The sequence below is a fragment of the Trachemys scripta genome, chromosome 12, assembly GCF_013100865.1.
Source record: "Trachemys scripta elegans isolate TJP31775 chromosome 12, CAS_Tse_1.0, whole genome shotgun sequence".
In the NCBI taxonomy this organism is placed as follows: Eukaryota; Metazoa; Chordata; order Testudines; family Emydidae; genus Trachemys; species Trachemys scripta.
In genome coordinates this window covers 5,937,730-5,953,136 of record NC_048309.1, presented here as the reverse complement: position 1 = coordinate 5,953,136, position 15,407 = coordinate 5,937,730, and the positions used below count along the sequence as shown (strand labels likewise).

General features: G+C 46.2%; 1 protein-coding gene across 4 annotated transcripts in view; it reads left to right on the top strand.

Annotated features, from left to right (window-relative positions):
* COL20A1 (collagen type XX alpha 1 chain) overlaps window positions 1–15,407 on the top strand; it is a 100,956-nt gene that overhangs the window by 15,318 nt on the left and 70,231 nt on the right. For all 4 annotated transcript variants that reach the window (XM_034787771.1, XM_034787772.1, XM_034787768.1 and 1 more), the window contains 6 exons: window positions 4,049–4,192; window positions 4,702–4,860; window positions 5,870–6,067; window positions 8,555–8,710; window positions 10,408–10,527; window positions 13,182–13,346. In XM_034787771.1, the coding sequence (XP_034643662.1) occupies window positions 4,049–4,192; window positions 4,702–4,860; window positions 5,870–6,067; window positions 8,555–8,710; window positions 10,408–10,527; window positions 13,182–13,346 (942 nt within the window). The remainder of the gene's footprint in view (window positions 1–4,048; window positions 4,193–4,701; window positions 4,861–5,869; window positions 6,068–8,554; window positions 8,711–10,407; window positions 10,528–13,181; window positions 13,347–15,407) is intronic.

The window sequence follows — 15,407 nt, the reverse complement described above, 5'->3', positions numbered from 1 at the left end:
AGACAACTCCCACCTGTTTATGCTCTCTGTATGTGTGTATATATATCTCCTCAATATATGTTCCATTCTATATGCATCCGAAGAAGTGGGCTGTAGTCCACGAAAGCTTATGCTCTAATAAATTTGTTAGTCTCTAAGGTGCCACAAGTACTCCTGTTCTTCTTTTTGCGGATACAGACTAACACGGCTGTAACTCTTAAACCTTACATTTTTGTAGTATTCTGATTTGCAGGGCACCTCTCGCTGCAGCCCTGAAGGTTTTACAGGAATTAAATCCACTAAAATAATTATAGAATTCCCAGGCTCCAGAAGACCAAGCTGGGGAGCAGATTCCAGAGCTGAGGACGCTTCCTGGGCAATATCCATCCATCTACTGCTCTCTTACGCTGAGGGATTTTAGTCAAGCACTTCTGCTGATCGCAGTGGTGTGGTGCTGTCCCTGGCTGTGTCACTGAAGGGCCGTGCAGCGAGGCGGAGGAGGGTAGCTATCAGCAAGGAATGCCTGCATGCACACCGGTTGTTGGATGGGCTTTCACCAACCTTGCATCTAGCTCTGCAGGCACCTGTTTGCTCAGCTGGAGTTGAATGTTTCTCACTTCTCCGTCCCCAGTTACAACCAGGGCTGCAGTGTGCACGGGGGATTGTCAGAATTCCGGTGATCCAGACAATTCCCTTCTCACAGACATTCACTGCTACATGCCTAAGGATTTCCCTAATGCTCAGATTTAAAGAGTAATTTCTGGACCTTAAAGAAGGCATCAGTTCAGAAGCTGAGGGGTCAGAAACCTGTCAGTCACCGTAGTTTCAGACACGTGGACCTGTCAACTCAGTCACAGACTAGCAGTCCAGGGAGCAGTTGTCTCTTTCTCTCAATGTCTCCCTTCCTCTTGGTTTTGTGACCACAAACTCCACTCAGTCCGCCTCACCAGAGATGTCTCATTATAGCTGAAGCGAGCATGGGTTTGTGTCAGAGCGAGGATACTCCTTCCTTTCCCCTAGGCTTATTTGAATTGCCATTGTAACTCTAGCGCCCTCGTAGCCAAGATGGAGTCTGCTCTGCAGGCAGCTCTGGCCAAGAGAAGGCGCGCGCAGGAATGCGGCAGGAAAAAATCCCTTCCACCCCAGGGGCACCTGTTCCAAACCCCCCAGAGTGAACACGCCCACTCATAGGAAAAGTACAATGGACATAATAAAGGGAAATATTTATTTACAGAGGGATGAGAGGAGAAAAGCAACAAGGGGAAATATAGTGGGAGCAGTAGAACAGGGTTGCATCCAAACCAAGGCCCCACGTGCCCAGTGGTGGCACAGGCTGGAAGGGCAGACACTGAGCAATGTGTCTGCACACAGAATTCAGGAGTCCTGAGCAAAGTTCCAGTCCAGTGGTGAGTCTTGAGTGCTCTTGGTCGTCTTCGGCGCCTGTGAACTTTCCCCACAAACCCCTCCAGTGCCCTCTTCTGCAGCTCTCTGCAAAGCCACGCAGAGCGACCACCTCCCCACTTAACTAGCTAACAGCCTCCCTCCTTCTTCCCAATACAGAGTCACTAGCCCCATACTCACAGCCCCATGCAGCTCTGGGCAGCAGTGATACTGGGTCCAGCTCCGGCCTGTCCTTCCCAGGCTTCAGGCAGGTTCTCTGCTGCTTCACTTTGTGAGGGCCTGCGGGCTGCAGCCCTTCTTTCTCTCTGCAACTCCAGAGCCACCTCCTGGACTTTCCCTCCTTACTCTCACTTCTCCCCCCACCTTGGGAAAAAGATTTAAAGGAGCCATGCTCTCTAAACCCCAAGGGGTTACACCATATGAGATCTTTCCAGGAGCTTCAGACCTTTCATTCCCCATCGGGCAGGGGTGAGGTACTGCCGTGATCATGGATGGTAGATGAAACCTTACTCCAGGGCCACAATGGGAGAATGATGGGCACAGGCAGCACTGACACCCTATCAGACAGTCAGTGGTGCCAATCAGACTTTCTGCCCACAGAAAACATGTTACCACTCCCCTCCCACCCCTCCTCTCCTCTCTCCCCCTTACATGCATTTGGTTGCGGCTTTGGAGAGTGAATCCATAGATGCTGTCCCCTCTGTTCTGCGGCTTCTTGCCATGTTGGTTCAGTAGGGGCATGTCCACAGAAAGGTGGCAGCTGCCCAGAGGCAAAGGTCCAGCTGAAATGTCCTGCATCACTAGCTGGCAGAGGCAATATTCCTCCAGCGGTTCTAACCGAGCGATATTACAGTGATGGGATGCAGTTCTACATCGTAGCAAGTTGTGTTGCTTTAAGTCACAAATTCCTGCAGCAAGAGGAAGAATGACTGGGTCTGCAAACTAACCCCAGGGGGAAATGCTGCCTCAGAGATGAAGCCCTTAGCAATGTCACTGTTCAGCTCCTGTCTTAAACTGACGGGTGGTGGCGACCTCAGCCTTCGGTCACCTGTGAAGCTGCTCTGTGCAACCAGCGTTTCTACGTGCCGCCACCAAACAACTGACAGCTCCAGTAGCAATAGCACTGCTGGCAGCCGCTGCCAGACATATAACAGTAATCGAGCTGCCGTGGACTGTTGGATCTGTCAGTGCCCTGTGGCCTCCCCTTTCTATTCAACTTCTCTGTTTCTCCATCCATCCATCCATCTATCGCTGGACAGCAGTGTCACAAGCTAGCACAGCAGTGAGCCAGCGAGATTTTCCCATTGGCTCTTTTCCAGTATGTTTGATAGTTTGAAATTAAGCAAAACATTTTCCCCCATCCCTACCTATGGCATCTGTGCTTGTGTAGCCGGTAAGCGTGTGTTGGGGGTTTTGTGAGATCTGGTCACAGGCTCTATGAAACCTGGGCTAGCCCTGCTGATAGAAGGCGTCACTTCCAGAAATGGCCTCTGTCTGGACAGAGCAACTGAATCAGCCAGTGAGAAATGGGGTTTGCTCAGATAGCTGGGGTGAAAGTGACAGAGAGAGAGGAGGGATGACCCACTGGGTAGGGTACCACCAATTGGTTCAGAAGATCAAGGTTCAGTTCCCTGCTTTGCCACCGACTCCTTGTGCGACCGTGGCCAAGTCACTTAGGCATAAACTTTCAAAAGTGGCACCTAGCTTTGAGTGTCCAAATTTTAGACTTAATGGTTCTGATTTCCAGAGGTGCCAGATACCAACGGCTCCCAAGGAAACCAAGGACATGGGTGGGTGCTCAGGAGAGATGGGCAGGAAATGGTTTTCTTGTACCGGGAAAATGTTTGGTTTTTTTTCTTTTCCCAAAATATTTTCCCATCGTGAATCAGGAAGAACAATCGAAATCTCAAATTGTCATGAACCAAAATAAAATAAATCAGTTTGGATCAATTGATACATTTTGCTTAGACAATTCTGAAACATTTTGTTTCAATGTGAACTATTTTTTTATTTTCTTTCATGATTTTTACTATAATTAACTCCGATTTCAAAATGAAAAGTCACTTCCAACAAGGACACCGGAATATTTTGTTTAGAAAATATCAGACCAGGACGTTCTAACAATTTTTGAAACTTTTTGGGCAGAGAAATGGATCAAAACCGACTCTTTCCCACAAACAGTTTTGGTTTCAACAAACTAATATTTTTTTTGGATGGGAAATCAGCTAACTGAAAAATTCCTGACCGGCTGTGGTGCTCAGCACCTCTGGAGAGGCCGTCCCCCAAAGTGTCCAAAACTGGACACTCAAAATTAGAAGTAAATTTTGCACATTTGGGCCTAATTTCTCTGGGCCTCATTCCCCGAGCTATAAAATGGAGATAATAGCACTGCGCGACCTGCCAGGGGCATTGCAAGGACGTATGTATACACTAAAATTGAGAGGTGCTCATACACTCCAGTAAAGGGGGCTGTGTAAGTACCTTGGATTGGTAGATGGGTGCTGCCTGGCCTACATTCCATTAGACGGAAGGAATTTGCAAGAGCTCAGCTGGCTGGTGTCCTGCAGTTGAGACCCCTGTCAAGGCTCATAAGACTCCCATATTCTGCATCGAGCCTGTTTTCAAAGGTGTCTGTTTTGTGTCTCTGCCCTCGCAAACCCCATTCCAGGTGACCCGGAACAGGAAGTCATGCTGAAAACCAAAACGCCTAAGGCAACAGTGGGGGGGCTGAGCCCCACGAAGGAATACACCCTGCAAATCTACGTGCTCAATGGCTCCCAAGAAGCCCTGTTTGCTAAAAGGAAATTTGTGAGTAAGTATGATGCACGGTATGTGCTGTCCCCGTTGGCATGGCTTACGGTGCCCGGACAAGTGGGTTTCCTCCGAGTTAGTCCTCTAAAGATATGTCTGTGGATGCACCCGAGCTAGCTTTAATGGAGCCAAGGAAGTTGCAGCCGTCCGTATTTCAGCGGGGGTTGTACAAGCCCTCCCAGAGCACTGGGTAATTACACGCGGGACGAGCCCATATTGAAGCATGTGGTGGTGCAGCTTCCCTGTCCCTGATCAGAGCTAGCTCGGGTATGTCTCCTCCAGCTGCAGTCACACCCTGTGGGGGCAGTGTCCACATCCCGTGAGTGGCGTTGGACATCGACATGGCCTTGCGAACTGTCTTTTTGTGGTGATTGTGATCGGAGTGGTGGTAGAGGGCACAGGGAGAGCCTGAGAGCTGCAGTTCGTGGGGCCGATCTCAGTGGCACCAGGTTTACGCCGACTCCCTTTACTTCTCCACCTTCTCCTTTGCTGCTGCTGCTCCTCTTGCAGTTCAGGAGCTGAAAAACGTCTCGCAGGCTAGAAATACCCGAAGGAACACAGCGACCTCCCCAGGAAACAGCATCACCCCTTTGAGAAATACAGCAACTGAGCACATTCCAGCGGCTAAGACAACGTCACCGGCTCCGAGTGAAGCCTCAACACAGACAGGTATGTGCAGGGTCGGTGCACAGGCCAACAGCCACAGAGAGCCAGGAGAAGGCAGGGTAGAAGATGGGGGAAGGAAGGAGAATGGGGCAGGGACTATCTTACTGTTCTGTGTTTGTACAGCTCCTAGCACAATGGAGCCCTGGTCTGTGGCTGGAGGTCCTAGGTGCTGCCACAATCCAAATAATAAATCTGGCCATCAGAAGGGAATATTTCCCAGCAACCTTCCTAGAGGATGCCTTTCAGTTCTGGGTCAAGGACAGGATGCCTCGTCCGAGAATCCAGGAGGATTCCTCAGGGTTCTGTGGAAGTGTAAGGATGAGACCTCCCTTCGCTTCACCTCTGGGTTCTCCCTCTGAGAATGCAGAGCCCTATGTTTCCTGAGCCTTTGATCATTTAAAAAACACTCTGACAATGGGCCAAATTCAGCCCTGGAGTAAATCTTACTTCAGGTACACAGTAGTCAGCATATTGCTTCCCCTCCAGCTAGACAAAGCTTGTCCGTGCACACCTGGGGCTCGCAGGAATTCAACTCCAAGGGATGCATTCACATCTGGTAACTGAGTACCAGCCCCTTTAAAAAAAAATCCATGGCTGGTTATATGTAGACATCACAGCCCTAGTTCATAACACTTGGCATGGCCATATAGGAGTCCATGATCTACTGCGGTGACAGAATTTAAGATTTTGGTTCCAAAAACCTAGGTCCCTACCTCTTCACCGATAAGAGAAACTCCATTAGAAGCAGCAGGGTTAGGGCTTATAGCCCGTGTGAGCCAGCCACTGGGGGTCTGACACACTTGTGCCAGTCTGCAACTCCATCCAGTAGAACTCTGTAGTCACACACACACACACACACACACACACACACACACACACACACACACACACACACACACACACACTCTTAGCCAGTGTGTTCCAGTACGTTCAGCTTGTTCCTCTGAATGGGAGGTGCATGACGTGCTAAGGAGAATGGGCTCTTTCTCTTTTGTGATGCTGTGGAGTGCAGCAAAAGACAGACCTGAAAAGAGAAGACAGAAGGCAACAGTATCCAAGGGCTCCAGTGAAACCCTCGGAAGGAAACCAAACACCAAGTTCAGTGTGACAGAAACACTGACAGTGCTGAAAACAACTCTGCGCAGCCCCACAAAATCTGAGCGAGGAGATCTAGGCCAAGGAAAACACACAAAGGAAACTTTAAAGAGAGGTGAGTCTTGTTTCTAACACAACTTCTACCCCTCCAGAATGCACCCAGGAAAGTTATTCAGCTTTAAAATATTCACCATCCTACCCAAAGAGGAGAAATTGCCTCTGAACAATCCAAGCAAAGGGAGAAGGGTATTCCCAGTAGACTTAGGTATTTTTATGGCATCGCCACATTCATGAATCTTGTCAAGAATACGGGTGTTTGTTCAGTTTGCTATTATGTGTGGGGTCACGATTTGGAGATCTGCCAAGTACTGATGGAAATGCTCGCAGCTCTGCAAAGTGTCACAGACCTTAGTGCAAAAATTCCTACTGGGAAGTGCACTGACTCATTAACTGCTCTTCTCCACTCATTATTCTCTAGTGTGGAAGTTTCAGGCACCCACTCAAGAAGTAAAAACAACACCGTGTGACCTGTCATGCACTGCAAATAATGAATAGTTAATAGTCAAACTGAAAAGCCTTGCAGACGGAAAGATTTTCATCCAAATTATTCAGCAGATCTGTCTTTCCTTCTTATAATGGAGAGGAAGGATGCTCCAGTGGTTAGGGCACTAGACAAGAACTTGGAGGACCTGGCTTGAAGTCTCTGCTCTTTCACAAACTTCCTGTATGGTCTTGGACAAGTTTAGTTTCTCTCTAAAATGGGGATAATACCCCTGTGAGGTGGGACAGTGCTGTTGTGAGGATTAATGCACTAAAGGTTGTGAGGCACTCAGATACCATAGCAATAGGGGTCATATAAGTACCTTAGAGATAGATAACAGTTCCTATGATTGCAGCCGGGTAGCAGAGACTCGGGAATAACTAATACATTCACAGATATCTGGATCATATGCAAAGGATTTTCAAATGGGGGGTGGGAGGGAATGGCTAGTTTTACAAGAAATAACACCAATAGTGCACAGCGTGTCCATCAGCAAACTCTAGTTTTCTCCAGGCCTTTTGTCCTGTCTCCTGGGGCCTTCTCTTCCTTAGGACAAAAGGTGTATTCTTAACTTGAGGTAAAATTCTAGTGAATGCAGGCTGCTTGTTTTCACAGGAGTTACCAGGCTGAGTTAAAGGCTCCTTTTAGTCTGTGATTTGACCTGCTAACTCGTGTGAAAAGTACAAAGCCTTGTCTTCACGAGGGTTTCACCTTGTGTTGGTTAGCTCGGATTAAGAACACACCTTTTGTCCTAACGGAGAGACCGCCTAAGTGACACTGGATTTGCTCCCTCAGTCTCATCAATGGGGAATGGCAATTGAGTGGCCAGGAGGAATCAATCTAGGGGATCACCAATGGAAACCAGATTGTCCTGCGTGCCTGAGTCTGGTCCGTCCGCAGAGACCAGTGGAATCCCTGGCCGTCACATGGTAATTCTGTGAGATGCGGCAGGAATGCGTTCTGCAGTGCAGCCTGTTCTTTCTTGCCTGGTACCCTCTGGTGTTCACCCCAAAAAAAGTAAAATGTCCATCTGAAAAAAAAATCAGGGGAAAATTGCAGCTTATCAGTGATGTGCCTTATCTTATTCCCTGCTAGCTGCAGGCATGGGCTAGGGAGGGAGGTGTACAGATACACGGTGCCAACAGTTTAGGAAGAGATTAGATTTAATATAGAGAAAGCATCTGAATAATTATAGCCCGTAGGGGATCTCCTGCTGGAATGGAACTAAATAATCACCTGAGATTCCATAAATTTTAGTGTGATATAAAGGAAAGAGCTGGATTAGAGCTGAATGTAATGGATCTGACAGTTTACATAGAGCGGTGCTTAGGCGAGGCATATTTCCTAAAAGGTTTAACTACTTTACCCCAAGAACATACCCCTTCACTCCTATACACCTGTGTGCTGATGCTATAAGCAAGCTTGTACTCAGCCAAGTGACCAGGCAAAGGTGATGCCTTGTTGTTGATCTCTCTCTCCTTGGAAGCAAGAAAATTGGTTGTGATTCTGGCCTTGGCACATCGTTTTATCTCTTCGTGCCTCAGTTTGCCAATCTGTGAAATGGAAATAATACTTGTAAAGCTCTTTGAGATCCAAGCATTCCAGAGGCACAAATGATTGTGTCTTAGAGTTGTACCTGCTTGGTGGATTATTTAATGGCAAAACTCAGTTAAGAAGGAGAGAGTGGGATTCTATTCTGCCTTGTTGATCAATCATCTACCTTATAATGGCAGATTACTGTACATTATCTGCAGTCTTGTACAGAAAGCATAAGCTTGATTGTCCAGACATAGGCTGAGTTTGCAGCACTGATAGGTAGTACTATCACGGACTAATGCTCTAACCTAATCACTGCAATTTATGGGGATCACAGACTATTGGTCCATCTAACCACAAAATGGGGTCTGGTTCTAATGAAGTTATGAAAGTTTCAGCTTTGACGTTTCACAAACCTGATTCTTGCCCTTAAAGCCAAGGGGATGTGTTTTGATTCGTGGTGCTGGGGCTCTCTTGTCACAGCTCCTGCATCCTCCGACTGATCTCAATCACTGTGTCTCCTAGGTCCTCAGTTTCGATGTGACACATCTGCCACAACTGATATCGTCCTGCTGGTGGATGGGTCTTGGAGTATTGGACGCAGCAACTTCAAGCTTATCAGGGAGTTTCTGAGCACCTTGGTTTCACCATTCAGTATTGCCCGGGATAAGATAAGGATAGGTAAGAGAGCTTCTTGTCTCCAGGCCTCCAGCTACAGAATCAGGATAAAACCCAGCACATGTCCTCTCCTGGGAATAAGAATGAGGAGTACTTGTGGCCCCTTAGAGACTAACAAATTTATTGGGGCATAAGCTTTCGTGGGCTAAAACCCAGTTCATCGGATGCATGGAGTGGAAAATACAGTAGGAAGATATATCTATACAGAGAACATGAAAAGATGGGGGTTGCCATACCAGTTCTAACGAGATAAATCAATTAAGGTGGGATATTATCAGCAGGAGGGAAAAAAAAACTTTTGTAGTGGTAATCAGGATGGCCCATTTCAAACAGTTGACAAGAAGGTGTGAGTAACAGTAGGGGGGAAAATTAGCAGGGGGAAATAGTTTAAAACTATAATAGCCTGCCTTCATTGATTTGTCTCGTTAGAGTTGGTATGGCAACCCCCATCTTTTCATGTTCTCTGTATATACACCTCTACCTCGATATAACGCTGTCCATGGGCGCCAAAAAATCTTACCGCGTTATAGGTGAAACTGCGTTATATTGAACTTGCTTTGATCCGCCGGAGTGCGCAGCCCCGCCGCCCCCTCCTTCCCCCCGGAGCACTGCTTTACTGCGTTATATCCGAATTGGTGTTATATCGGGTTGCATTATATCAGGGTAGAGGTGTATATATATTCCTACTGTATTTTTCACTCCATGCATCTGATGAAGTGGGTTTTAGCCCACGAAAGCTTATGCCCAAATAAATGTGTTAGTCTCTAAGGTGCCACAAGGACTCCTCGTTGTTTTTGCTGATACAGACTAACGCGGCTACCCCTCTGAAACCTGTCTCCTGGGAATGTCTCCTACACTTGGAGAGGATGTGCTTGTTGACCATTCTATGAGCCTAAATGATCTGCTAATGGCTCTGTTTTTCGCAAAGCTGAACAAATGCATATTTAAGCAGCGAAGCTAGACGGATAATGAACGTCGCCCTTTGAGTGCCATGTCATACGTGCAGTCTTTGGAAGGATAAGGAGGGCATTAGGTCCCATCCAACTCTATCTTGTTTAAGTGCCCCTCCGGGCAGCTCTAGGATTTGCATTTTTGCACTTTGTTCTCAGCCAACTTCTTTCACGTGGCTGCACGTTGGATCGTATGCTTGCGTATTGACAGCGATTCTTGTCTGACCTCTAGTGGTTGTAACAGACAACTACAGTGTGTGCTGTGGCCCACATTTTGAGAAGCACTTCAGACATTCAGTGCCTCGTGCAGTGGCAATACAATGAATAAATAGTAACAAGAGGCTGGGGAAGAGAAAAGTTGGGCCGGTGTAACTAAAGGGAGAAAGGTGACGCAGGTACGGAGTGGGAGGTGAAAGGGAAGAGCAGAAGGGAACTGTGGGATGGAATAGGAACCTGGCAACTGCCTTAATGACAATAATACCTAGCTCTTACATAGCGCTTCAGATCTCAAAACGCATTGCAGGGGAGTTAAGAACCATTATCCCCCTTTCAGAGGTAGAGAAATTGTCGTAGAGAGGTGACTTTGCCCACAGAAGGCCAGCGGTGGAACTGGAAGTAGATCCCAGATCTGTTTGGCGCACTATCCGGTAGCCAACACTGCCTGTCTATGACAATCCTGGGAAAAAGCAGCTTTCATCTTGCTGCTTGACCCCTTGGTTGCACTCTGTTGACTGCTCTTGCCTTCCCCAGGTTTGTCCCAGTACAGCAGCGATCCACGGACAGAGTGGAACCTGAACACCTATGTCACAAGGGACGAGGTGTTAGAGGCGGTGAGGAACCTGCGATATAAAGGCGGCAACACTTTCACAGGTAACACAAGCTTTATCTTCAGCTCCCCCACTCTCTGTCTCTGGCTGGGCTGCATGTAGAACCTCTCTATGATCATTAGCCAAGAGCTTAGCATCCTCCACATTAAGGGAGGGATATTCTGGCCGGATGTGTCTGAATTGGATACAGGACCAAAGCAGCGTTACTTACTAGAATACAGTGCAGTCGCTGTACATGGTGCAGATATCTCTGACCTAAGCTTTTGGTAATGAAGGAGAAGGTGCCTTTGCGTCTCTCGCATGTGCAAGTGCACCCTCCCCCCCACACACACTATGATAGCACCAATGCCCCAGCAAAAGGAAAGGCACGATTGTTACTTCTTTGACTGCATCACTACAGGAAATAATAATTGAATATGGACGTCCTAAGGCCGGGCTGACGCCACCACCAGAGCAGCCACCGCTACTGTACTGGGAACTATCTGAGCATCTGAAGTTGGGGAGGAGGGAGCAGCTCCCCCCTTCAGTCTCCCCAAATCCAACATGCAGCCTCAGCAGTACTCCCTTGGGAGACAGGTGCAGTCATCTCTATAGCACTCTCAGCCTCCGTGGGTCCAGGGAGATGAAGTCCAGAGATAATCTGGGAACCTTGGACTCCTGTACAGGATCTGGTAGGGCTTAAGAGCAGGATGAAGAATGAACTTCGCAAAGGGAAAATCATTTTCTTACTGTAAAGATTACAAGAAACGGTCTGGTTGATTATGGTTAAATTTGGGGGAAATCTATATATTCACCCAAATTCATTACGTGATTGAAACATGTCACCATCTTGACCACTTGGCTTATATTTTATCCCTTTTCCCTAAGCTTTGTCTGTCTGTCTTTTAGGCCCCGATTCAGCAGAGCACTGCCGCACTTGAAACAGTGAGAGCTAAGTGCATGCTTACGTGCTTTTGCTAAATTGGGGCTGTATCTTGTATGATCTTCAAGGCAGGAAATTTGCTTTCATTTATGTTTGGAAAACACCTAGTGCATTGTTGGCTTTGCTTAGGATATTAGTGTTTCATTATATTCCTGATGGTGTGGACTGCACTCTCAGCAAGTTTGCAGATGACACTAAACTAGGAGGCGTGGTAGATACACTAGAGGGTAGGGATCGGATACAGAGGGACCTAGACAAATTAGAGGATTGGGCAGAAAAAAACCTGATGAGGTTCAACAAGGACAAGTGCAGAGTCCTGCACTTAGGACGGAAGAATCCCATGCACTGCTACAGACTAGGGACCGAATGGCTAGGTAGCAGTTCTGCAGAAAAGGACCTAGGGGTCACAGTGGACGAGAAGCTGGATATGAGTCAACAGCGTGCTCTTGTTCCCAAGAAGGCTAACGGCATTTTGGGCTGTATAAGTAGGGGCATTGCCAGCAGATCGAGGAACGTGATCGTTCCCCTTTATTCGACATTGGTGAGGCCTCATCTGGAATACTGTGTCCAGTTTTGGGCCCCACACTACAAGAAGGATGTGGAAAAATTGGAAAGAGTCTAGCGGAGGGCAACAAAAATGATTAGGGGTCTGGAGCACATGACTTATGAGGAGAGGCTGAGGGAACTGGGATTGTTTAGTCTCCAGAAGAGAAGAATGAGGGGGGATTTGATAGCAGCCTTCAACTACCTGAAGGGGGGTTCCAAAGAAGATGGAGCTCGGCTGTTCTCAGTGGTGGCAGATGACAGAACAAGGAGCAATGGTCTCAAGTTGCAGTGGGGGAGGTCCAGGTTGGATATCAGGAAAAACTTTTTCACTAGGAGGGTGGTGAAACACTGGAATGCGTTACCTAGGGAAGTGGTGGAGTCTCCTTCCTTGGAGGTTTTTAAGGCCCGACTTGACAAAGCCCTGGCTGGGATGATTTAGCTGGGAATTGGTCCTGCTTTGAGCAGGGGGTTGGACTAGATGACCTCTTGAGGTCCCTTCCAACTCTAATATTCTATGATTCTATGATCAGGTAAGAGGTCCATAAGTGACTTGGTAAAGTTCAGTGTGGTTTGGTTTTGGATTGTTTACGCTGCGGTCTGATTTTATCAAATATCTGTGTGGAACGTCAAGCTTAGTTTCCATACGCAACTACTTTGATTGTGAGCAAAAATGGAATAAACATGCATGTAAATCAGGCACATAGTTTGCACATGCATTTTTTTTAAAGGGACACTGTCAAGGTTTATCTGCCCACAGTTTGCCTCACCTTTGTTCTCTTATTTGTTTGCAAAATCTCCACCATTCTGTACATGTGTGTGGAGTTCTACTTGAAACTGAAACTTCAGCAATCCCTTGAAACAAAGCAACTAACATCGCCCGCCTGTGAGCAACCCCACAGTCGCAGAACAGCATTTAGGTCTGCAACGAAGTGAGGAAAAACTTTGGCATGCCAGAAATGTCAGTTCTAACCCATTACCCGCCGAAGGTTTATTTATAAAGCAAGTCATTGTAACCTTCTTTAAAAGACCTTTTTTACAACAGTCTCTTTCAGATTGCAATGCAGGAGATCATCCCCACAGCACAGGAGCTGTGTTTGTATCCCTCATGCAGAATTGGTATACCCAGTTTTGACTAAGGAGCTGAGAAAGGTGTTTGTACTTCCCCAAGGCATGTGCATCTCTGCAATCTTGTTTTCAAGGATCTAATTCCATTCTTCTTTCTTCCCAAGGCCTCGCTTTGTCCCATGTCCTAGAACAAAATCTGAAACCTGAAGCTGGCGCCAGGTCGGACGCAGTCAAGCTGGTGATCCTCTTGACTGATGGAAAATCACAGGATGATGCCAACCAATCTGCCCAGACCTTGAAAAATATGGGCATAGAGATATTTGCCATTGGTAAGATTACAGCTTTTAATAACACCAGGTGGGGTTGGCCTAACTCTGTTCCCTTTGAAATCAATGGTAAACGCTATTGGACTTTAATCAAAGCAGTTTTAGCCCAACACTGAGTGCTTTAGAAAATCTTACCCATAAAGTTTGCCCTGTTGGTTGGTTATTATTTTACCATGATCAGATGGGCCATTAATGCATCATTCAGACATGACAGATAGATAGAATCTTCAAGGAGTGGCCAATGGTGGGATGTTGTGTTTTTGTTTTTAAAAACTAGTTTAGTTTTAATTAAAAGTTTTCTCACCACCTACACATCAAAATCTCTAACAGCCTCAGATTTGTATAATGGGAGACCAATGATTACTAAACTGTTTACCTCAAAATGGAATTAAACAAACCTATTAGAGCTGGACATGAAATGGTTTTCCTGTCCTGCAAAACATTTTGAGATGTCAAAAAATGTTCCCACTCGGAATTGGGACAAAAAAGTCAATCTCAAATTTTCATGAATTTTGGTTTCAGGTTGATAGAAACATTTTAAATTATTAAAATTAGCTTACATTTTAAAACAAAATTGCTTCAAAGTGGAAAATTAGAATTTTTCTTTTTGAGGATATCCAAACAAAATGTTTCGACAATTTCAAAACTTTCCCCTCCTCCCCCGCCCCCCCCCAAAAAAAGTTGAGTTGAAAATTTGCTGAACTGATCCTGTCCTGCGAACAGTTTTGGTTTAGATGAATTGGCCATTTCCAAAGAGAACCATTTGGTTAAATTCCCAACCTATTGTATCTGGCAATCTGCCTCCAATTACATTCATTTGATTAACACTCTGTATTTCTAATAGTCTTATCTGCTCTTTGCCATCTGGCAGCAATAAGGAGGCATAAAATGACTGGGAGAGAAGCTGTCAATTATAACTGAATTTATCTAGTAAAGGTTAATGCAAGAAGAATAAAATTAAACAATAAAATATTACCCCCCCTCCCGTACTAGAAGTGGTTTATGGTGAGTACACCATAGAGAATTCATTGAATACCACTGTACGGCTATATCTTTTGCAATGTACTTTACTTAATATACTGAATGAAGACATTGACTGTAATAGAGTCTACAGCATAATACTTTAAAACCTGTACATTTGGATGTATTGTCTGCTTTGACACTCCCCCTTGTTGTTTTGCTTAGGAATGTTTTCAGTGTTTGTGTAGTTTGACTCTAGACAGTCAGAACTTGAGTTACAGTCTCTAAAGAGGAAAGTGATTTACATCACCTGCCCAGATAATTATTCCTGTAGTGCCTAGGACCTGTAGTCATGGAGTAGGATCCCGCTATGCTAGGAGCTTTACAAATGCAGAACCAAAACACAGTCCTGGGCTAGACAAGGAAACACTACCTGGCCCAGGAATAATATGGCAAGAAATTATGGAGGTAGATCCCAACTCGAGATGGGCCCAAGCCACGACCGCCAAAGCTGGCTCTTTCCCAAAGTCAGGGGACGCTTTAATCCAAGGTTTTGGTTTGGATCCATTTCTAATCCCACGTCAAGCTGGGAAAGATGAGCGTATTTGTTAAATACAAGATACCTTTTGGTGCTGGTTACTTCTTGCCTGTTACACAAAGAAAATCTCAAGAGAAACATCTTCCCAGAGGATTGCATGCTAATGGCCAGATCCCCATCTGATGTAGATGGCGTAGCTTCATTGACTTCACTGGAATTTCACTGATTTTCACCGGGATCTCCCTCTACATCTCTAATGTGCAAGGGTAAGGCATGGCATTCTACAGGCATAAGGCATTGGGCCTGATTCTGCACCTCGTATAGGCATTTATATCCGTGAAAAGCAAGTGAGAAGAAGTAAAACACTATCCAAATTGGGACCTGCTTTACCTATTGGTGAGCGACTACACCAGATGCAGAGCAATGGAGATTCAGACCCTTTGTGCACAGATGATATGCAGGGCTGGATTTGTGGAAAGAATAACAAGGATTTGTGATGGAGCTTTATGTGCTAGTGAACAGCAGATTCTCTGTGGGGGAAGCTGGCACCTCGTAAATATCAAAGT